At 46.2% G+C, this 25,025-nt stretch overlaps 1 protein-coding gene across 1 annotated transcript in view; it reads right to left on the bottom strand.

Annotated features, from left to right (window-relative positions):
- The window catches only part of C3_1H21orf58 (chromosome 3_1 C21orf58 homolog), a 142,107-nt gene that overhangs the window by 32,445 nt on the left and 84,637 nt on the right, over positions 1 to 25,025 (bottom strand). Inside the window, exon 6 of the mRNA XM_078683819.1 lies at positions 4,744 to 4,883. Within this exon, the coding sequence (XP_078539945.1) occupies positions 4,744 to 4,883 (140 nt within the window). The remainder of the gene's footprint in view (positions 1 to 4,743; positions 4,884 to 25,025) is intronic.

Below are 25,025 nucleotides of genomic sequence, written 5' to 3'. Positions count from 1 at the left end.
ACGTGGAGACGAGAAGGCTAGACAATGACGGAAACTATTGATGCAGTTCAGTAGCTTAGGAATGCAGAGAAGGAGGACTGAACTGATAACTGGAACTATAACATACTTTTGGCAGACTCAGAGGCAGAGCCAAGCTGCACCGGGCACTGCGAGGCAGGAAGTAAGTGAAAGGTCGAGGATACAGGTGGGGGCTGTATCGCTCCTCAGCGAGGCTTCAGGAGACAGGAGCTGAATCTGATGTCCAGGCCCTGTTGAGGCCTAGAAACGGGGACTTTATAATGGAATAACGTGCACACTGAGAAACGTGGCAACATAACTTTACATAGGCCTGATATTCGTAGTATTCACGAGGACTGGAAACTGGCATACTAGAGGTGGACACAACTGTAATTGCGTCATTAATCGGACATGGGGAATAACATATGCATATTGGTCATGCACACATAACATATGATGGATGAGGCGTAGGGACACAGAACATGACAAAATTTACTTTTCCACAAATAAGGAGAGCAGGGGGACAAAGAGAGGCAAGTGCCACTACAGAGAGCCAGCCGGGTCCGGGCTCAGCGCACCATTATCCGAGCCTGACATGGAGCCTCCGGAAAAGGTGTCAGCTTTAATTACCCGGCCTTCACGTTCAACACTAAGGCAGGTTAATAAAATGGCATCCAGTGCTGGTAGTATCGGCACCCTTCAATGCCTCCCCTCTCCCCCGCCCCAGTTTCCTCTTGGCAGATCACCTCGCTCTCGCACTTTGCGCACTTCGTAAACTCCATCCACCAACGGTAGACATCAGGACCCTGAGAAGATTTCCAATTCATGGTCAATTGCCTGAAGGCAAGCATGAAATCCAGATCGAGAAACCTATCAGTAACCATTTTGGCCACCGAGCGTCAATGGAGGCCCAGCAAGCACAGTGAGGGACCAAAAGGAAATTCTCTATTCGAGGCCCCCCTGCTCCACGTGGAGGACTGTCGTCCAATAGGATGTTAAAAGCAGGCAAGACTAAACCATGTGGGAAAAGCCACCATCTTCAACTGTGCAGTGGGGGCACTTTGAAGTCGCGGCAGGGAATATGGCATAGATACGTCTAGGCGGGTCACATAGGGGCGATGTAAGTAAAAGAATTTGGTCAATTTGAAGCTACAATTATTAGACATCCTAAAACTAGATTCCAGTATCTTTCTCCAAGAGGAATCAGAGAGAGGCATCCCGAAGGATGTCTCCCAGGATAACAGGAGGGTCGTGAGTGTCTGCCGCGCCCCCTCCAACAAAGCTCTATAAAGCAATGTGACTGCCTTTGTTCGACCCCAGATAAGGAAGAGATGGCACAGGCAATATGTACTGGAGGTTCAGCAACCCCGGCACCCAACCCCTGTATCTTTCGTATGAGGACACCATGGAGTAAGAAGTGGCCCGCCGGGATGTCATAAGACTCCTGGAGATATGGGAATGGACACAATCAACCCTCCCTCCAAAAAAAGAAGATCACCCAGGACATCAATCTCGGTAGCCTGCCACTAACTGAGACCGGGTCAGCCCCCGGGCCACACCAAGGCCTAATCGCCAAAGAAGGAAACTCAGATGAGTACGGTGATGGCGTATAACTCCACCATAAAGCATAGGCCCAAACATAGCGTAAGGCCTAATCTGGATATTCAAGGTCCATACTCTAGAAGCAGGCGTTGGTCTCAGTATGAAACCCAGAAGGCAATCCCCGGAGGGAGATACCACACTCGGTACTCCCCATGCCCTCCCAGAGCAAGGCCCGCCACAGTGCCACCCATTGTAGTTGTCCCTCCAAGTAGTATAATTTAAAGTTGGGAGCTGCTAGGCCCCCCTGTGCCACAGGCAAACACCACTTCCAGAAAGTAACCCAATGATGTGAAGTGCCCCATTACAGCAAGATCAGCAGTCCATCGAGCTTCTGAAAGAATCTTTGGGGCAATTCCAACAGGAGTGCCACAAACAGATAAAGTAGGCAGGGCAAGATGAGTGTTGCTGCCCAGTCAATGCCCACCCGAAGTTTCCTTAATACAGAAAGTCTGGGGAGCAGTAAACAGCCACTCTCAAGGTACCACACTGTATCTGGCTCCCACCGCAACTTCGGCGCCAAAGGGAAAGGACCTCGCTCAGAGGTATCTCCCCTCAAGGGGTAGACGCATGACTTGTCCCAACTGACCTCAAGTCCTGAGGCAGCCCTGAAGTCTGATAATGCTAATACTGCCCCCACGAGGTCTGTGTCCCTGCCCCTAAGAGACAGCAACATATCCGCATATAGAGAGAGATATATGAAGTAACAGGCAATGCTCAGGCCCTGATAATGGAGTTTCCGGCAAACGGCCTCAAGACCAACACAAATAATAAAGGGGAAAGGGGACAACCCTGAAGAGTACCCCCTCAACCGCGAAAGCATCTGATATCAGAGCACCAGTACGGATCCTGGCCAAATGGCCAGTGTAAAGAAGCTTCGGCCACTTGCCCAAGGGTAGACCCATGTCCATGTTATGTGTAGTAGTGTATAGGAAGTCCCAGCGAGCGTGTCAAATGCCTTCCTAATGTCTACCGAGATAACTAATGCCTCAGGGGGAAGTACTCTAATGCTAGAAATAATTGTCAGATGTTAGGCATAGTGCTACGTGCTAGAAGGAAGCCTGTTTAATCTGGATGGATTAAGATATACATATAAGGGAGCAACCGAGTCGCCAATATTTTACTCAAGATTTTGTTGTCTGCATTTAGCAAAGAGCGGAGGGGGGGGGGCGGTAAGAATTAAGAAGAAGACGGTCCTTCTCTTTCTCAGGGAGTAACACAACCGCAGTTTCCCGCAACAAGGGCAGGAGTTGTCCACGCTGTCGAGAGTCATTGAAAAGCGCGTCTAGTCTAGGCATGAGATCTAACACACGGGCCACGTAAAATACCCCTTGTCATCTCTTTCATTGCTCCCTGAACTTCCTGTTCTGTGATATCCCCGTCCAATTAATTATTAAGGTGGAGGAGCTTTTGAACAGTGAAAAATGAAAAATAAAATGATAATAACAAAGGTTATTATTTTATTTTTCCTCCCTTGCTTCATGCAGCTGAGCCAAGGACAGGGCTGTCCATTCCAGCACGTAGACACAGCTGCAGGAAGGAGGAGGAGTGGTGGCACTGCTTGATTCAAGTGCGCATGATAGTTTGGCTGGCTGTGAAAGGCTTGCCAAACACTCATGAGGACTACGATCTCTTCAATGAGCTGTGCTTTACAGCCCGGTGGAGAACTAGCGAAGGGTCATACTCGTAGACCCTTACTGAGTGCTAAACTAGGGCATCACACCAATAACGGCACTGCTCTCTAGCTGGATAGTACCAGCAAGAGTGCAGCATATGGATTGCCATATGAGACCCTGCGGCATGCCGGGAGTTGAGGTTGAGGAGCAGAGGCCAGAAGAGCACCAATGCTGGAGAATGCAGATAAGGAGGTCTTTAAGTGGGCCAGGTCTCACCGGTGTAAAGATGGGGCCCTAGGCCCGCATGATGGAAATAACTGAGACACGGGACACCAGTTGGGGATGGTAATTCTGGCCTCGAGCACGTGCGCTCAGGTTCTTTTATTAACAGAGTCACCTGACCCAGTGACATATGTGGTGGGTGGGTGTTCAGTGTAGGGTTACACTTAGGAACAATTAGACTGTGTCCTGGCAGGACACTACAACCGGGTCTGAGCGCCGGCAGTTTTTTTCAGGGGTCCTCGAGACGTGTCTCTTTCGGGCTCTGTTTTGTGCCCTGGCACAAGCGTTCTGTTTTTCTTCCGGACTGCAGTGACAGCAGGCACGTCAATGTGCAGCTGCTCTTACTGCTCACTTCTCACTAGTGGAGAAGTTACGTAATGCCAGGTGAGCATTGTAAGGGAAGGGAAATCCTTTAAAGAGTCATTTTCTCTCTGGATTTCCCTTCTCTTTCTGAAACGCAGGAGCAGCAACATTGTTGTGGTGTCACCAGGGCTTTAAGTGGAAGCTTTTTCAATATATACAAGCCATAGTTGCTGCTTATTTATCTTATGCAACTAACAACCATTGACAAAGTCAATAGTTCTGACTTGTAGGTATGATGTAACTTGTTATATCACATATCTGGATGCAACGACAGACACAACAAAATACAAGTCGGGCAGCATACCATGCTAAGCTCAGATATTTAGCTTATGTGTTTTAAGCCACGCCCTTAATTACAATGGCCACACCCCTCTGAGACCCCCCAGTTTTTTCATCCCACATAAAGCCCTGCATCAAGCATTATTTTTTGTAATTCACTTTCCCCGCGCTTCCCCCCCTCCCCCCTCCTCCGCTGCCCTCCCCTGCACAGCCTCACCACTTAAATGCCATGGCAGCCGCCACTGCTCGAAAGCTGAGGAATTTATCGGTCATACACTAAGAGAGAGCCCCGGAATCAGGTGAGGAAGAACAGGAACTGACGTCAAAGCGCACAGCGGCACCTAATATGGTCCGATGCCATCACATGTAGGAGAGGCGTAACAGTATGTGATGTAACCTAGAAGAGCTGGAGAGTCATTGCTGGAGAAAACGTTTTCAAGAACAGTCTGAAGCCTGAAGGGACTATTCATGAGGTGAAGAATTTGCAGCAAGATGTATCCATCAGAATCACTTTTCTAATACAGTGACCAGTTTCACATTGATTGAAAATCTGAATGATATCCTGCTTAAGCACCCTCACAATTGCCCCTGCAGTCTAATCTCTTACCTGCTGGATGTGCTGGGGCGAAGGTGACCCCGGAGCAGCAGCCGGCGAGAAAGCCATTGGTGGTAAAGCTTTCAGCATCATGTTCTGCATTATAATCTGGTGCATCTGGGCGTTCTGCATTAACATCATCTCTACCATGTCTGTAAAAGAAATCAGAAAGACACCCAATTCACCAGAAACTTATTGATTGAGCTGAAACACTGGAAACCAAAACCATCATTCTCAATGTCTACAGCAATGTAAGACGTAGATATCAAACATCACCAGTAGAAAGGAACACGTCAATTATTGATTGAGAAAACAACCAGTGTCAGGAATCAGCACACTAGTCAGAGAATAAATATATTCATCAATGAATAGTGCGGAAAATAGGGCTTAGTGTCACCGACAAAAACATCGAAAGAAAATACAGTGAACGTCCATGATTTCCAATGAGCATATCAATCGGTAATACTGAGGCCACCCATCAGTATAAGCAAAGCACACAGCACATTGAGATAAAGGGAGCAGTCTTCATTAGTGAGATACAAACAAACACACAAAGCAATAAAAGAAAAAAGCTTCCACCTTAGGAGAAGGTGAATCTGACTGAAGGGCTGTGAAAGGGTGATATGGTTCAGACAAGTACCTTGTGTGAGAAGTTGGCCTGGCATATGCTGTCCACTATTCTAGTGGGCACCTTGTACCAGTCCAAACGACCCTTATTGATGGTAGGTTTAAAGACAACCTATTTAGAAATCTATCCTAGTGGTAGCTGTGGAGAGCAGCCTTCAGGCTAAGTCTATATATGAAATATATGTATTTATTCTAAACACAACCCTCTAGTCTCTTTACGAGGCTAGAGGCAAAAGTACATAAAGTAAACTTATTTAGCACACAGTATATTAGCACAATATATGTTGAGCCCTAGGGTCGTACCAAACCATATATTAAGAAAATGGTATAAGAACCAAGACTGACATAGATACAAGACCTAGAGTCTTTAGAATCGCTGGGGCCACCAGGAACCACCTAAGGTAGTGACACAGGGGACCCACGGGGGACGCATGCAGTTTCTAAACACAACCGCGAATCACCATTAACTCCTATAGGGAAAGTCGCGGTTGGAAAATTACAGAATAAGGACACTTGGAAGAGGACTTGGAGCAAAGCCCTTTAGAACTAGGCAGTTCTAGAGTCAATACCCACGGAAGCACCGGAGTACTTGAGTTACGTCACCCAGGGAAGCCAGGTGCATAGGTGTCTTTTAATGTCGGATTTCGTCGTCGTTTTCAATGGCGACCTGCTTAAAAGTGCTGCTGGCGACCAAGTCGAAAGTGTCCGGGTGGATCCAAGGGTGGATCGAAGATCTGAAGAACCTGAAAGCAGAGGGGACAGAGTCTAGATCACTAGCCAGTGACCAGGAAGGCGGTGAGCGGATGCCCACCGATGTCGGGTGCTTTCAGATGAAGAAGGTGAAGCTTGACTCTTCAGCCACGAGGACCAGGAGGCGTTGACGACAACCAGGTGCTGGAATCGAGCTGTCCCACAACGGATGTCACGTGCTGCGGTGTCGGTATCCGGATCTGACCCAACAAGCCTTGGCAACTGCAACCCACACAGAAGGCAAAGATTGGCTTCGGTGAAGACCAGCAAGGTCTGAGAGACTCACTCTTTGCAGGAGAGTCTGGGCACGTCTGGAGCAACCAGGAAAGCTCAAGAAACAGAAGAGTTACCTTTGTGGGGACCTACCAGTCAACACGGACCAGGGATCACGAAGGAAATGCTAGAAGCGGGCCCACGGAACACTCGTGGAATGTAGACCTACAATCTTCAGTGCAGATGGTGCTCGGGGCTTGGACTATAAGTAGCCCAAAGCACAACTTCGGGAAAGCTCTGGAAGTTGATGCACTTGCAAATGTGCACGGTGTCCAGGAGTTCCGGTTCCACGTCACTCGTGAGGGCTGCAGGTCTCAGCTTTGCTGGGATCTCGTGTCGGCCTCTGAGAAGTCTGGAATTCCATGTCCTGAGTCGCAAATCTGTCAGGATCTGCCAGGAGCCTTGGAAATACAGACCGGCAAGATGCTTCGTTGGTGCCTGTTTGAACAGTCGAAATAGAATGTCGAAGTTCCAGGATATATGTTGCAGAGTTTCGTCCAGGTATAATCTAAAGTCCTAAGGACAGGCTTCCTATACTTATACTAAGTTTAGGGGTCGGACTTACTCTAGGGTCCCATCTATGGGAGGGCCCAGGGAGGGGGGTGGTTACACCCCTTTCCCTTTGTCCAGTTTTGCACCAGAGCAGGGGCTGAGTGCATCTGCAACCAGTTTGAACTGGGGTATGCACAGGGACACCAAGTGTGCCTTCAGCACTGTCTGAAAAGCATTCTATGGATGCACCCACCCAGCCCCAATACACTAAAGCCTGTCTGGGAGGTGGTTACACCTCCCTGTGACAGGAAACCTATTGTCCAGGCCTCCCCTGCCGGAGTTTCATCCAGCAGCAGGAGGTCAGAATCGTGTCTGTGGCTGCAGCATCCATTTTGTGATGCTGGGGCTCTTTTAAACTATTACCCGTTAGGTTAGTGTGTACATGTCTTCTCCCTCTAAAAGGGTGGAATTCTACCCCCGCCGCCAGTACTGGTGGGGGGTAGGATTCCAAAGTGTTTGACACCAAATACATGTTTCCATGCAGCCATTCCAAAGTTAGCATTAACCGAGAGGTTATAATGCACTTAAGAGTATATGGTCTAGCTGCATCACAGAACAGCATCAGAGAATAGATTCCGAAAGCTGCAGAGGGGTCCTGCTCATGCATGGCCACCCTCTCACACATAGCCAAGCACTCTACCTTCAGGATTGTTAAGGCCTGCCATAGAAGTGACTTATAGGTTTATATGTGTCAGTGATTAAAGGTAGATATAGGTAACTTATATCTTAGTAAGGAATGCATGCACCACCTTACCCAGGCTGTAGTAGCAGACCTGTGGTGCCATTTTGGAAGGCTTCCCAGGGGTGGCATAATACATCCTTAAGCCCCTGGTAGGCCTCTGGGGTACCTATGGCCTTAGTACCTAAGGTACCATATACTAGGGACTCATAGGGGTAACCCAGTAACCAATCTGGAGTGTACCTAATGTACATGCAATCAATTTAGAGAGGAAGCAGCTAGGCTGGGGTCCTGGTTAGCAGGGCCACAGCCAGACTAAAGTCGAAAAACAGTTAAACACCAGCAAAAAGTGGGGTAACCATAGTAAGCAGATCCTACTCTCCTACACCCCACTTGCTTTATGTCCCTGGAAGAGAGTATGGTTACCCCTTGAGTGCATCTGCCAGGGAAAATGACTGGCCCCCTCTCCCCTCCTTGTGTTCCATTCACATCCGATCGCTGGAGATTAGCCTCCGACTCTCTCTCCCCCAGGCCCGACATGTGTCTCTTTCACTTGCCCTGCCCCTGCCACCCTCTGCCAGCCTGGCAATGGTTGGCTACTCAGGCTCTGAGTGCAGCTTGTTGCCAAAGGTGCCGGCAGGCACCTGTGTTCTTTGGCTTTTGCGCAAGGCCGAGAGCAGCCATGTTAGGCAGGGGATCTGGTGTATTGTTTTGTCTTGTAATTGCATTTATATAACGCTTACTACCCCATACAAGGCGTAGGCCATGCCTTGCACCTATAGCCTGATGCTGACAGCCCAGTGCTGTGAGCTGTGGCTTCATGACCTAAGAGAGCGGTGCTCAGTGCCCTGCACACACAGCTGAATACTGTGATCCTAGGACCCTGGGGACTGTGCCAAAAAAAGACCAAATGCCATGCCCTGTGTCAAGTACCCTCTGAGTAGGATCCAGAGAACAAAGTATGTGACAACACAATTCAAAATACATATATAATCGAGTAAAACTCGTTAAAAGAAAAGTTATTATGGTTATTTGATTTTTTTTTAAAAACATATATTCTTCAACATACCCAAGTTAAGGGGACATCATGCTTTTAGTTCCAACCTTGTAAACTGCTGACATTCGACAGATATGGCGATCTGTAAAACCATAACTGCCCCATGGGCTGTTCATGAGTTCATATATCTATGTCAAAGATAACATCACGAATGACATTATCAATTACATCAGTAATGATGTCACCTGACACATTACCATTTACTTCATTGATGGCGTCACTGAACCTGCAATTATTGCTCTTTTACATGTCTTTCTTCTGGCAATGTAAAAACAACATTCCTTCTATTAAGCACAATACTGTGCCTAGATAGTTATGCTGGCAGGGGTGTGGCACACAGGGTCTGTGCCCAGAGCCTGCTGGTCAGGGTCAAAGGTCAGGCAGGACATATGACTTCTAGGGAAGAAGGTACTGATGTCCTTGCCCAACATGTTCTTGGGGTGGGGCAAAGGGAACCTCCAAGCCCTGCGCCATGTGCCTGCACCCAGCCTTTTTGCACCTAGAGGTCAAACTTCAGTACAACTGAGAATCACGGCAGACACAAGCCTCTCTACAGGCACAGGAGGCTACAGATACCCAGCAGGAGAAATAGGGAGAAACAGGAAAGGAAAAGCGAGAAACAAAGGAGAGGTGTCTCATTGGAAATCCGCTGTGGGATTCAACTGCGCTAAAGAACAACTCACCTCAATGTATCACTGTCAATGCAACAACTTCAGTACCACACTCTCTACAAGTCACATCCACTGCATGCACTTGCTGCTCGACCCCACGCATAAACTATAGCCCCTTGAGCACCACAAGCCACCCGCTGGGAGCTAAAAGATGCAATTACAATTCTGGCTGCTTTAGTTATAATTTCCTCCCACATCTACTCCACTGTTTGGACTTAGCGTCAGCCTGACCCTATGCAAGTGCCATCTCCTGGGTGACTGCTATGTGCAACCAACCTACACCAAACAATTAAACCCTCGCGGCAACACACTGCACAAGCAATAACTTTCAACAAGCACGCATGACCCAACACCTTTCACAAAGTTACATATTATATTTAAAGTCTAATGTACCAAGAGGACAAGTCATTGAGACACGAACAACAATCAAACACACACATAAATGACAGATACAGTGTATACAACATCACTTTCCTAGCACTCCACAGCCATCCCATGATAATGCTCACTCACCGAGCCACAGAGCCAATCAACATTATATTCCAGGAAGCCCAGTACTGTGCATTTATGCACAGTCCAGACATACCAAAGCTGTATGGCAACACACATTCCAGACAGCCAAGGGTCATGTAGGAACACACACTTCACACATCCTGGGAGCCTTGTTGCAATGCACATTCCGGACATCAGTCAGTGCTAAAAGGATCCATTTCTGGCAGGTCTGGACTATACACATACCAATTGTAAAGCACAACACAATGAGAACCCAATAGGTGCTCACATCTGACATGAGACAGTTTGAGATCTTTGAGATGCTATACTTGCCATCTAGTTTCTGCTGTGTTATGTTTATGAAAATATATTTGTTGAATTTATGAATATTTTTATGGTAGACACAGATGGTACTCCTGGGCACCCTAACGACACAAATGCAGTAAACAGTGGACATGTAAAGGGCTGGTAGGGAGCAGAATAGCACTTCTTTCTTGGACTTACTAAGGAAATAGCAGTGCTTTACAAAAAGCCACATATAACCTGGGTTATGGAGGCAGTGAAATCACCGTCTATAAAGTAGTGTCAGAGGTAAAAAGAGCAAACATTCACAAAATACCTCCAAGGCCCCCCTGGGTGTCAATTGCAGGACAGTTCTCGCAAGACTAAAGCTTTGGATCTGGGTACAACCAAGACTGGAGCAGAACTGGATCTGGCAGGACAGGAGCAGAGCTAAAGCGCCAGCTCGCTGAAATCGGACATTTGAAAGCGCTCCAGCAGCAGGAGTAAGCTCGAGGAATTGTGGCTCACAAAGATCAGACGCCCTTTATTCATTCATAAACTTTATTCGACAGTTAAGTCATAAAAGTACAATATAAAATACATTTTTAAAACCAATTAAATAAATATTTAAGATATAATTAAATCATTTGGTAACTATCGAATACATTTTAAAAATAGATTACACTATTTTGTTAAAAATGTGTTTTCTTTTTTTTAAAAAAAAACAATCAATAATTCATTATACAAATAAAATTGTAATTCAAAGAGGGTGCCAAAATCTGACGCTGCAAAGGGAAACACACCACATAAGTCAAATAGGCAAAACATCTTATAATACAGAGTCATCATAAAGCTTGAGGTGTTATAGGAAGTAAGTCGCTAGCTACTTGGGACAGCATTTTCAGACGGATTGGCCATGCCCAACTCAGGAACTTTGCCACAGCAATAGCAATAGGAGGGGCGGGGTCTGAGCACAAAATTCGCAAGGCAACGGCATATCTTCTGATGCCCATTGCCTGACAAATAGGCTTTATCCACATGCTACGTGGTGCAGTATACAGTGGACAAAAGAACAGTATGTGGCCTACTGTTTCACGTTGTTCCAGACACTTGCCACATCTGTCATTACTGGTCCCTCCCCATTTACAAGTGTATTCCCGTGTTGGAAGGACACCCACCCTAAGTTGAAAATACAATTTACGGTCGTAAGGTTTCTCAATCAAGTTCCAATACTTCTCCAACACTGGGCAGGACTTAAATTCGAGAAAGCGACCAGTAAGATGGGTGGAGAGACCTTGAGAACTCACTAATGTAAATACCAGTTCCCAATACCTTTCTTTCAAGATTTTCTTAAAAGGAAACACTGCATTTGGAGGATCATCCCAGAGTTCTGACATCCCAAGCTTCCCTAACAGGGATCGAATCTCCTTTAGCCATTTAATTTTATGGAAGGAGTCAGTTTTTATGACATCCATGAGACCCCTGGCGTAGTGTGAAAGTTCCTCTGTGCACCATAACCTACGCCAATATAATAGAGGACGAAGATTCACTAGATTTAACACAGGTTTCTTACCGAGATCCAATAATAATGGTCTCAGGGGGGTGCTTTGAGGGAGGCTAGTGACTATGCGTAAGAACGCATTCTCCAGCAAAGTCAAACACTTCAGGTTTTCGAACACCCACAGCTCGGCTCCTTATAGAGCCGAGCTCAGAACCTTCATTCCGTAAATATCTAACACTGGGCTAATTGGTTTAGTTAAGGAGGTTTTAAATTTTGTTAGAAGGATACCTGCTTGCTGTTTGTGCGTCAAAACAGCTTGGTCAAGTTGACTGTTCCAACGCATATCCTTCTGTAAGGTAACACCCAGATATGTAAAAAATTCAACCTGTTCCAGGGGTGATTTATTCATGAACACACTGCCTTTGAATGATTTGTGTTCGTTGAAGGACATAACCTTAGTCTTGGCAGTATTTATTTCTAAGTCGCGCAAATGGCAAAATTCTTCAAATCGCTGAAGGGCCTTCTAGAGACCACTCGGAGTCTTTGAGATTATCAAAGTATCATCCGCAAACATGAGGATTGGAATACGTGTGCCTGCCAACACCGGGGCGTCCGTGGGGGCCAGGGAAAGATAGTCAGCCACCCCATTGACGAAGAGAGAGAACAGGGTAGGCGCCATAACGCATCCCTGTCGTACTCCTCTGCCAACAGGGAAGGTTTCCGTTACTTCACCCTGTGCCCCCCACCGGACCCATGCAAAAATATCCTTGTGTAACCGGACGATAAGGGACAACAACTCTGGGGCCATCCCCATCTCTACCAGGACTTGCCATAGTTTGTTACGCGGTACTAGGTCAAAAGCTGCCCTTAGATCAACGAATACAGCATACAGGGCCCCCTTTCCTAGTAACACCGTCCTCCAGTACAGAGTGATAAAGCGAAAGACTTGGTCAATCGTACTGGTTAGGCGGCGGAAGCCAGCCTGCATGGGACTCAGGATATCGTTATCATCCATCCAGGCCTGGACCTTACACAAAACCAATCTGCCCATAATCTTCTGCGCCGAATCAATTAAGCTGATTGGCCTATAATTGCCTGCTACGGACTTATCGCCCTTTTTAAACACTGGAACGATTTCCGCCCCCTTCCATGAGGGTGGAACGTCGGCTCCCTGAGCAATTGCATTTGCAATGTGGGCAATATATAACTGCCAGGTTTGTTTATCATTAACAAAGACAACTGCCGGGATGCAATCCATACCCGGCGCTCTATCCCCGATTACCGCATCTAGTGCCCTATCAACGTCTTCAGGAGTAAAGACCACCCCATCGTGGTAGGTATATGGGAACGACTCATGGATCTCTTCATCACTACTCTTGGCATACTGTGGCTTAAAATAATCAACCCATGAATGGAGACGCTTTGCCTTTGAAGGACCCGGTGACCTGTACCTGCAGTGAAAGAAATATTCCCGCGGACCTGTTTGTTTGTGTTGGCGCTGTTGCTCACCCCCCGCCGCCGGCCTTTCCATCACTAGTGCGGCCGCCGAGTGGGGGTGAGACTCTGGGCTGAGGACCACAATCACCAACAGACCTTGCGGTCGGAAGCCGCATCCCGGGACAAGGCTCCAGGAGGCGCTTAAAAATCGCCGCAACTACCGGTGGAGCGAGACGCTTTGCCTTTGGAGGACCCGGTGACCTGTACCTGCCGTGAAAGAAATATTCCCGCTGACCTGTTTGTTTGTGTTGGCGCTGTTGCTCACCCTCGCCGCCGGCCTTTCCATCACTAGTGCGGCTGCCGAGTGGGGGTGAGACTCTGGGCTGAGGACCACAAGCACCAACAGACTTTGCGGCCGGAAGCCGCATCCCGGGACAAGGCGCCAGGAGGCGCTTAAAAATCGCCGCAACTACCCGCGTCGCGGAAGCGCCGGGCCAAGCCCGGGCACAGGGCGGGCCCTCTGTGGCCCTCAGAGGCCGGAAGAGCCTGGGCTGGGCCATACACCTTGCATCTTCTATCGCACACAAGGACACCTGAACTGTAAGCATAGGTGCCATACATGCAATATTCCTGTAAACTCTAAAAGTGGTGTGTCTACCCGACTATCACCTGTCATTGCCTGCTACTTAAAAAGTCGCTGAACTGAGGGTGATATGATTGTGTAATTATTCCTGTCAATAGATTAATTCCTCTGAAGGGGTGTTGATATGGATTGTCGTGAGACGAGAAGTATGACCGCAGGTGGTGTAAAAAAGTTGACAGGTACTCTGGACGACTTTATAGTCCGCACTAACTCGTTAATTGATGAGGGGATAGTCTTAATGGAGAGAAGGGTGTCCCAAGATTTGGCCTCAGCCAAAAGGTCTTCATTAGGCCTTATTGCTCAGGCACGAACCCCCGACAATTCAACATGTATTAACACTTTAGCCCAGATTAATGTCAATGCACAAAATGAAAAAAGCCCACAGCTGGGTCCTGGTGTTTTCCCACATCCTAACTCCTCGATTGAAGATCGATTGGGAAATAACGTCAAAGCCATAAAGGCGAACACCCGATCTGTGACCTCTGATATCGACTTGAGAGGTCAGATCGAGGGGGCGATTCCCAAACGTAAGCCCATTAAGACGATTTCTCATAAAGTTAGGAAGGCAGATACCAATCCTAACCAGGCGAGAATTAGGGAAGAGTCCATGGCTGCTAGCGGGGATTTGGCTGTAGGAATAGAAGATATAGGGGACGACCAGCCGGTAATTGTTGGTTTATCATTGGCCCTTCCTGATGACACTCTTCCAGATAGTAGCTTGGATGATATCCTGGAAGTGAGTGGGGAAGAAGATAAACTGGGCGATACTTATCATGAAGGAGGAGAGGCGAGTCAGACAAGTAGTAACATCCTAGAAATTTTAAAAACGCTTCTCGCACCCTTAGAGGCAAGGCTACACTCCCTAGAAATTGTGCTTAAAGACATCCATAAGGATATACGTGCCCCTAGTTTTCCTCAGAACAATAAGGCCTCACATGCAACGTCCAACGCACGTAAGCAACCACCGGCCACTAAAAATGCAGGCTTGGGCAAAAACACCGTGCCAAAAAATCCCTCGATAAACCCCCCAAATACTTCACATCTAGGAGGAGTTAATGTTAGTACACCTGAACTTAATAAAATACCAATTCCGGCTAAACCCAAAGACACCACCCAAGTTAAATTCAAAGACTCAGTTCCCTTGATCCCGAAGCCAGATTTAGCCCCACTAGAAAAGGTGGAGTCACGGCGAAATATTCATCTTCCTCCAGATGCCTGCCTATACGTAGTGGTCCTGACTGGGGTAACGGAATTAACACCTCCCTATGTGGAATCCTATCAAGCGCTAAAAAATAAGGTGTGCCACTGGCTATCTAACAATCACCCCTACCCGCAAATATCTCCAGCAACATCTTAATGGTAGAGAGAACCCCTTGGGTGGGTGGAAATAGAAAAAGAACACAAGGGGATTGCATAGTGGTAACCTTTGAAAATCCGCAGGTCGTGGAACACATTTGTAGAGGGACCTCTCGTTACCATGCTAGTATAGTTACCGCCAGGCCACTCTCATATTTTTATTCGCCCATGGAGCAAGTGGATAAAAGATGGAGCTGGCTAAGGGAGTCAAATGAACACAAGGGAAGGAGGAGGTATGACCCTCCATGGGACTTGCATTCTTACGAGCGGGGTGGTGGTGGTGAGGAAGGCTGGAATCGGGTTCACAGAAGAGGTGGCAGATCTACCTATGGCCAAACCCCTCGGGTTAATAGCTGGGTTGGCGTAGGGACACCAAATGGCCACGCTAATAGCTACGCCCAGAATGCCCTCAGTCATGAAAATTATTTTAACATCCCAAAGGTAAATCGATATGACTGTCTGTCTGACCTAGGCTGGGTGGATTGACAAACAAAGGGCTCACTGTCGGGTTTGATGGAAAATATCCACTCCACCCTACCCCAAAATGTAACATTTGTTCAGAACGTGCAGGTGACAAATATAGACACTGGACCGTCAGTTTCAGTCACTAACTGGTGTACAGATGGTGGGAATTTAATACCAGCAAAAAGGGATAAAGTAAGAGGGAAAGGAGAGTTAATTGTGGCCACATGGAATATTGCAGGTCTTAGGAATAAAGCTGACGATCCCATATGGAGGGACTTTATAAGCACCATGGATATCATTGGGCTACAGGAAACCTGGGACACATAAAACATACTCACAATAGATGGTTTTACAACTTTTTTTCTCCCAGCTGTTACTTCCACCCGGGGACGAGCACGGGGGGGTTTGGTTACTCTGGCAGCTGCTAAAATTTCAGGTATATATAAAGAAATAGACACTGGTTGTCCCTATTGTCTGGCAGTTCAAATAACCCATAAGGGTCATCATAATGTCCTGGTTGTGAATTTTTATAATTCTTTTGATAGGGCCTATCCAACCAGTAATCTGACAATGTTAAACTCTTTTCTCACAAAATATAAAGAGTTGTCGGAGTCTCAATTTACCATTATGTTAATGGGGGACTTCAATATTCATGGCTGCCCAGATAAATGTCCACCAAATGTTTTATTTTGTCCCCCCTGAACAAGGGGATATTCACTTTGAGCACTCGGACCAGGGCATTTTTCTAGAAGCTATGTTGGCTGAAAACGGGTTAATGTTACCCACTGGGGGAGGCATGGATATCCCCACATTTAAGGGGCATGGTAGTGGTTCAATAATTGATTTTATTTTTTTAAGTAGTACTTGTGACAGCCATATCATCAGTTATTCCGCTGTGTGGTCTCATTTTAGTGATCACAACCCAGTTCTGTTAAGTGTGAGAGATGTAATTGTCATAACCGAGAGTAGGCTGAATATGGTTGAGAAATGTGATATCCGGTTAACTGACCAAGCCCGCAGAATTAAATGGTGCAAGATAGTACCAGATGAGTTTTTCTCAAATCTCTGTAGTAGTAGCCGGGAGGAATTGGACCTTTGTATGGACGTAGATGCAGGGGATAAAGAAGTTATGGAGGCGTATCAAAAGATTTGCCTCCAAATTGTTTCCAATCTGACACGTAACAGCAAAGGCAAAGCGCCTGGGAATGTAGGCTGGTTTGATAAAAATTGCTCAGTGGCCAACCAAAAACTTAGGGCGGCCCTTAAATGCAAACCAGTGGATAGATTGCTTGTGGCTACTCTCAGAAAAGATTACAAGGTAGCTGTTGAAAGGAGGCGACAGGAGATTAGAGAAGATGCCTGGGCAGAATTAACGTCAATTGACATGTTGAAAAATAGTGCCAAGTTTTGGGCCGTGGTTAATCAACCTTACTTTGCTGACTCTCGTAATAGCGAATTGGACTGTGGGATACAAGAAGATAAATGGTTTTTGCACTTTAAGTCAGTCTACGAACAGGAGAACTTGGGGGCTGAGGCTTCGACCACTTTTATCAGGCTCCCTTACACTCTAGTAGTAAACGAAGGTGAAGTGGCCGAAGCAATTGGTAAAATGACCAGCAACAAGGTTCCCGGGCCGGATGGTGTTCCTTCTGACCTTTTTAAATCTAACATAGTATTTTGGTCCAAATTTTAGCAAATGTTTTTAATAGAATCTCTAAAACAGGCATTCCAGAGACTTGGTCCCAGTCGGTGATTGTGCCCATTTATAAAAAAGGTGAAAGGGGTGTTCCGGGTAATTACCGCCCAATCTCACTTATTGATTCAGCTGTAAAGGTCCTAGGTAGAGTGGTCTTATCCAAACTAACTGATTGGCTGGAGGAAACCAATACCCTCTCTGCCTTACAATATGGCTTCAGAAAGGGGCGAAGCACAATAGACCAAAGCTTAAATCTGCAACTGCTCATCGGGAAGTACACAATAGCGAAGCCAGGAACATTGTATATTGCATTCATGGACCTGTCCTCGACTTTTGATCGAGTAAACAGGTCCAAGTTATGGGGCCTCCTTCTAAAGATAGGAATAGATGCTAATATTGTGTACTTCTTGGCAGACCTCCATAGGGACCTCACAGCTACGGTGAGATACGACCGAAAAGGGAACTGCACAGGCAAGATTAGCATCACTAATGGTGTACGGCAAGGTTGTATTTTAGCCCCCTTGCTATTTACACTATATATTAATGATCTGGGCGGTGTTTTAGGAGCCGCATGCAAGGATATACCACGGGCAGGGAAGTTTTAAATACCGCATTATTATATGCGGATGATGCCGCCCTTTTAGCTCGGACCGCAGTGGGACTCCAATGTCTTTTAAATTCATTTTATGTGTTCATGTCTTCCTTTGATTTAAGTGTCAACTATGGTAAATCTCATGTCATGGTGGTGGGCCCGAAAGGTAGGGTGTTGAAGAATGTAAAGACAATGCAATGTAATGGCCATAAATTGACAAGAGTCTCCAGGTTTCCTTACCTGGGGGTTGTATTCGATGATAGTTCCACCTGGCACCCCCAATTGTTGGGAAAAAAAATGCCTTTGTCCGTTCCATTTTGGCAGTTTTGGGTTTTTCCCGCAAATTGGGGGCAAAACCCTTGCAGGCAGCATTAAAGGTATATGCTGCAAAATGTATTGCCATTGCAATGTATGGTGCAGACCTGTGGGGCTTCAGACCAGTTAAGATGCTTCAGGTAGCAGAGGACAATTTCCTGAAATCGATTCTATCCTTGCCACGATCTAAGGCCGGTTTCATAGCACACCAAGAATGCGGCGTAGATTATTTGGAAGATCGACTCGCAGTGGCCCCCCTACTAAAATGGAGTTCAGGAACTGGAGGTGAACCACAAAGTTTTAAAGGACTGTCTTACATTAGATCACTGGGACTTTATCCCCTGGCTGAAATATGTCCAACAACTATCCATAACACTAGGTCGGCCAGAATTGTTCACTGAGCCGGTCAAACTTGTGAAAGGTGACCTGAAATGGGTTAAAAGCACCTTTATGTTGAACAGAGGGGTGGATAGAGAAGGTTTAGAGTTGGTCAAACCAACCGTGAGAACTCACCAGTTGATTGTATCCTCAGGGTGTGAACTGGAATTATATCTAAAGGTTGTTAACATTCCCAATCAGAGATATCTTTTAACAAAGTTCCGGTTAAATAAAATTCATTTCCTGATTTCGGGGCGGCCTTGTTGGACTAAGCCCTCAGATTTGGATCTATGTAAATGTGATGGTTCTTCCCTCATGGATACTGTTAATTTTTTGTTTTTCTGTGGTCACTTCATAGATATAAGGAAAAAGTTTATCATACCCGTATTAAAGGGGAAAGGGTTTAGACAAGTGAAGCCCGCATTACTGTACCTTCAATTACTGTCTAATACATGGGAAATTTACAATGTGGCCATATTTTTTACCATAGCTATGAGACTTAGCAAAAAGATGAATTGGTCTTAGATGAAATATTGCATATGGCAAGCTTTTATATTATGTGTAAAATGATTTTATCTTTTTTCTTAAACATCCTGGCATATTGCACACACTTTTAAAATGACACTATGCGTCCGTATCTTATATATTTTCTATTGTGTACTCTTTTTTTAATTGTATTGAATGTCACTGTGTCTTCTTGTGTTTTTGGACCTTCGTGTTTACATTTGTATACTTTTGTGGTTTTTGATATGAACCGAATAAAGTATTTTTGACTGACTGAACCCATGAATGCTGAGCCACATTATTCTGGGGACGATCCGGGCAGCCTCCCCTATCCCACTTAAATATATCCCAGAACTGTTTGGGGTTCTTTGCTGCACAGGCATCTTTAAGTTCTTTCCACTTATCCTCATCCCAAAGCTTTTTTGCCTCCAACTGGGTTTTCCTATAGCAGACCCGAGCTGCCCTTATTTTGCATACGTCACTCATTTTTAGGGCCCTGCTGAGGCTAACCCGAGCTTGTCGACAGGCCACATTATACCATCCCTCAGGTTTCCTGCCCTTTTTAATCCTACCTGTGCTAGGCTTACAGAAGTAAGATTTTAAGCGATCAAAGAGTTTGGTATGGACATCGGTCACAATGGAGCGAGAATCCACACTAACATCGCTACACCCCAGCACAGCTAGTACGTTAGTTACATCCTTGTTAATAGTGGCCAAAATTTCAGGATGTTCAACGATTCTTCTCCATTTTAAATGGCGCATATCGTTGGTTAAGACAAGATCAGGCGCTATAACATCCTGTGGGACTGGTACACCCTCAGCTAAAGACATGTTGAAAATAGATGTAAATGGATTTTGGTCACTCTCAATAGGGCTAGTTACCACCATATCCTTAAGATAGGGCCACAGTCTTAAATGAACAAGCAAATAGTCTATACGACTAGACCTGTGTAAATTGTCGTAGGTTTTAGTTCCTAGCCTATCTGATAGAGTGCGCCCATTGGCTGCCCTGAGATGATTACCCATACACAATCCTTTCAGTTGAATGGCCGCCTCGGTCCATTTTTTTATAGGAGCCAACTCAAGACAGGGGATATCCCACCTAGAATCGTCCTCTTCAGTGAGGCGTTGATCGTCATGCCCTAGTGACTCAAAGGTTGTGTTAAAGTCCCCCGCTATAAGAGGCAAGATATTTGGGGGCATAGTCGCGAACAGCTCTTCCAAGACAGTTAAAACCTCACATTTTTTTTCCCCTGGGTGGCCTCGAGCATAGACATTAAAGATATCTAGGCTAATACCTGAAGGAATACTAAATCTCACTACGAGGATATCACTATTACATACTGGACGTTGCTGAATGTTACATCCTAGGTCCTGCCTGACCCATATAACTAGCCCACCAGCCGGGCGACCCCTGTCTTTCTTTATCGCTGGAACATAAAAGTTAAGTTAGCCTACGTGGAAGACAGGATCTACTGACCATGTCTCCTGAAAGAGACAGATGTCAAATTGTTCAATAAAATCGGACCACTCCGGTGACGCTAGTTTTGGACCCAGGCCCGCTAGGTTCCAAGATATCATCGAAGTAGTCCCATTTCCACGAGACAGACCACCAACAGAGTCCAACCTTCCTGGGCAATCATATTGCCTATCCACATTACCAGGACCAGATGGTAGGATCAAAGTTATTTCTCCCATAAGTGGATATAGTGGTGTCTCATCACACAGGTGGACTAGATTGCTATTCCCTAATTCTGGTTCCATACCAATAGAGTTAGAGGCTAATGTTTCAGCATCACCATTAACTCTTCCTCGAGATAAGTCAATTCCCCTGCTTACAATTCCCTGACTGAGATCTAGGTGATATACCCCATGTCTGGACGGAGGGGACTGTCAATCACAATCCTCCAACCGAGACAGCCTGTCAAAACCATTAAACAACCTTGTTCCTTCTTCATTACCCTTAAGCTCTATACCCCTTGCTGGTAGCATATTTCTGGTGGGCTGGTGTAACGCTCGATAAAAGTAAGTAAGGGGTAGGGAACGTATTGAGGTTGCTGAACTTGCCACGGGCCAATCACAAATATATTCCGCAGCCCTTCTATCCCTAAAGTTGACAATGATACAATCTCCCTCAATAGACTTTTTTTGAGGACCCACCCAATCTACACACCTTGCGAACAGGATTTCAGCCGATACCTTCACTGGCAAGGGACGATTAAAGTTAAGCCAATGGATACACTTATTCTTGAGGTCCCTGTACTCCTCCCTTTTATCCTGACTTAAAGGAGGGACCCCCACAAGTACCACCACATAGGGGATGGATTCGGGAGGGAGATCTATACACGGTAATCTTTTTACTAGTGGTACAGAAGGAGTATCCAGGTTTGCTTGTGAAATATGTGGTACCACCCTATCGACTTCCCCCATCACAGCCCCATCGCTCGTCACAGATTGAGTAGGTACAACTTGATTTCCCAAAGGAGGAAAAGAGGGGATATGCAGTGGAACAACAGTGTCTGTAACCTCAACAGTTTTACTAAGAATCAACTGGCCATTAGGGTGACCAATCTCGTTTGGATGCTCAGGCAATGTTGGATGGTTGACATTGAGAACTTTGGCCCGTGATTCAGTCCGTGCCTGGGCCGAAGCAAATGACAGTTCAAGGCATGCTAGTCTATTTTCAATTATGTCTAGTCTGTCATAAATTGGGAGACATGTTTTTTTAAAAATGGATTCCAATTTAGTCCAGAAGTCTGACCCCAGCTCGGTAGGTAACTCGTCACCAGGAATCGAGGACAGGGTTATCACTTCACTAGGGAGTTGGCCTGGATCCGGACTGTGGAGCACTGGTGATGCAGCAGTCATATCATCTGTGTTGACTTTCCGTTTTTTAGCATTCTTTCCTTTAGCATTTGCGCCCCCACGTTTCCTTTTAGAAGTTTGACTTGACATTAGTTGGGGCAGACCCTGCTTTGCGCTACATGCAGACCGGGTCTTAACGCATAAAACCGATGATCCGGTGAGAGTGCTAGGGGGTAGCTTCAATACATTCCTGAAGCTCGAGGTTACGTCATCAGTTACAGTGAGGCAAGGCTGACTTTCTGCCTGATGCAGTATGCTATTTCCTTCTCCTGCATTATCCCAGCTTGCCTCGATGGATTCTGAAACATGAGGTTGTAGCGGTGACCGAGCCTGAGCCAGGATACCCAGTGAAGAACGTTTTTCTAAGGCAATATCCAGGGACAGTCTTTTTTCTGTCTGTACAATTTCATGGGCTCTTATTAGGAACTGGTCCAGAGTTCCAACTATAGAGCCGCCAGCGATCGATTTTCTACCTTTTCTGCCCATGGGTGAAGACATTATGTGATACAGAAATAGGGTCAAATAGAGTCAATGCCTAAGTGTTTACTCGCTAATGTAGCGCAATCACAGCTTATAGAATGATTGATTTTGCACTAACCTTCCAGTGAAGATGTTAAGGAGAAGGCCCCGTCCCGTCCTCAAACGTTCTCTAACGGGCTCAAACGGGCCCAGGCTTCGCCCAGCGACGCGGGAACTCCAGCGGTCTTTTCTGCGCTGCCTGGCGCGAAATCGGCGTGTGCGGCGTCCGGCCGCAAGGGCACCTGGGGGATGTAGTCCCCCCCCCTCGGCGGCCGTGCACTGGGGTCGAATGAGGCAGCGGCAGCGGGGGGGACCGTTGGCAAGCGTCCCCACGTCTCGGAGGAAAACAAGAAATGTCCCGGTTGCAGACGGCATCCTGGTAAGTTTTGCTCGCCCAATACTTCAGCAGGACTCCTCCTTATTTTGTCGACGGTGTTGCGGTCGCGTTTCAGCCTTTAGTTTCTTATGGCATCATCAGGACAAGGGTATATCTGATCCTTGCTCTTACATCTCACAACAAATATGTGTCGTCCACAATACAATCCAACAGGAACCACAGTTTCCCGCCTCTTCCTGGTACTATACTCTCCTGGGTCTAACGCCCCACAGGCCCGTAAACATAGTCCATCGGTGTCTAAATGCACCACCTTGCTCCCTGAAGGGGATGCCTACTCCTCTTCAATCCGTGATTACTGCTCAGCATATGTGACACTAATCACAGGATACACGCAAAGAACGCGCGAAACACCCACCCGTCACTACCAGGATCTGCTCTCAAGACCCCTTTATATCTGGGAACATGAATCACATGACAGGAGGGTGAACACCCAGAACAGGAATCGCCTGACAGGAACGGCTGGTGAGCAAAGATACACTTAAATAATGTGGATTTGGGTCTTTGATTGGTGGCTATCTTGGATTGGTGTCTGTTTTATAGAGATCGTGGAATGGGGTCTGTGTTTGAAGGCCATCTTGAAATCGAGTTGCACTAAAAGAGAACTAAACCTACACTTTCCATTTGCAGCCATAAAAGGAACTAAATGGACCTTGTTCCAACTTTGCTGTGCCAGTGTGTAGGACAAAGGGCTCAGTTTGTGCAAGACTCTCAATGTTATGCAAGGGTTAACTTCGTTTTCTTGATGTGTGTGCAAATGTGAAAATGTGCTTCTTTTCCGGAGACCATTTTTAATGTGTGATTTTTGTTAGAAAATTCCCTGCCAAGGGTTTTGAAAGCAAGCAATACATATTGCACTAATGTTCTCTCCCCTAGATAGTCCACCAAAGTTCAGGATCGTTTCATGGGGCGACATAGCACCTTGGCATGACCTAGACCTACATCAATGACAAGGATGGAAGAACATAAACCGGTTCCACAGCTCAAGAGGAGAATGGACTGGGCTATGCAACAGCCATCAATGAACACAGACCATCTGAGTCAAACTGTTAATAGCCACATCACCGGAGTATGGAGCCAGAGCTTACACATTGGATCAATGAGAATGATTGGCAACTTATAAGCTCTAAAAGGCTGAAATGTAACGCTTGACATCAATGAGATGTCGCATGTGGGATAGATCATGTAGGTGCATGGCCCGACCTGTCCGCGTCCTGCCGCTGGTTGCGAAAACCATCATGGAGTCTCTAGCAAAGCTTAGAAGTGAGATCAGAGAAATCTTCTGTGTTGACTTCGCTCTCATGTTGATAACTCTATATTAGTTTTATTTCTGCAAGCGTTATGGGAAATCACAAAAATCACACATTTTTATAATTATTCTGTTCAATGCATTATTATTGCTTCTATCAATTAAATTACGTTACTACAGCATTGTGTGGGTGTGATTGGTGTTTCTACATGAATGTTCCCACTTTCACTCAATCAAAAGAACACATCTGGGTTAGTCTATTGACACCTGAGCACACTGGTCCACAACAGCCAACTACATCCTCAAACAAATGTTGCTTTTCTCATTCCAAGTCATGCCTGCCTTATTATGCACAGTTGTTGAACGTACACTGCTGCCAGCCAGGGCGCCCCATTTCATGTCTGTCAACTTGAGCTGATTCTGGATTTTAGCTAACAACATTCCGGGACTTATCAGTCTGTTGTTAACACTGTGTGATTGGAGAAAATATCCCGGCATGCACACTGATTTTAGGTCAAATAAGGGCGCTAGCAGAAGGTTCCACACATGATCCGAGGCCAGTTGGCAACTATTAATCAGTTAGTAGCTTTAAATGTGTAAATACAGTTCCCCTACAGTGGTTCCCTCAAAGACTCTAACTTGTCCACTCAAACACCCTGTCTATTCTAATCTATCCGATTCACCTGTTTTATACAGTGCATGGCTACCTGACAAAAGCCTTCCCAGCGCTATCAGTGCTGGAGAAAGGGTAAATTAATTAAAGGTGATTAGGGGAACAGATACGTTTTTAGGTTCTCCACTTCTAGCTCTCTTAACTCTGGGAACAGCAAGAAACTCAAGAGAGCCCTGTTGGACCGGTGGGAGGTGACCAGCTGATGGAGAACGCGTGGGACCACTTTATGTTTTGCCTGATGTGTGATGCATAATGTTGTGTATAGACTACGGTTATTCTTCAAAACACATAACTCCTTGAATTGTACTCTGCAGCTTATGGGTG

Source organism: Lissotriton helveticus, chromosome 3_1, assembly GCF_964261635.1.
Source record: "Lissotriton helveticus chromosome 3_1, aLisHel1.1, whole genome shotgun sequence".
Lineage (NCBI taxonomy): Eukaryota > Metazoa > Chordata > Amphibia > Caudata > Salamandridae > Lissotriton > Lissotriton helveticus.
This window is presented reverse-complemented; position numbering and strand designations above follow the sequence as displayed.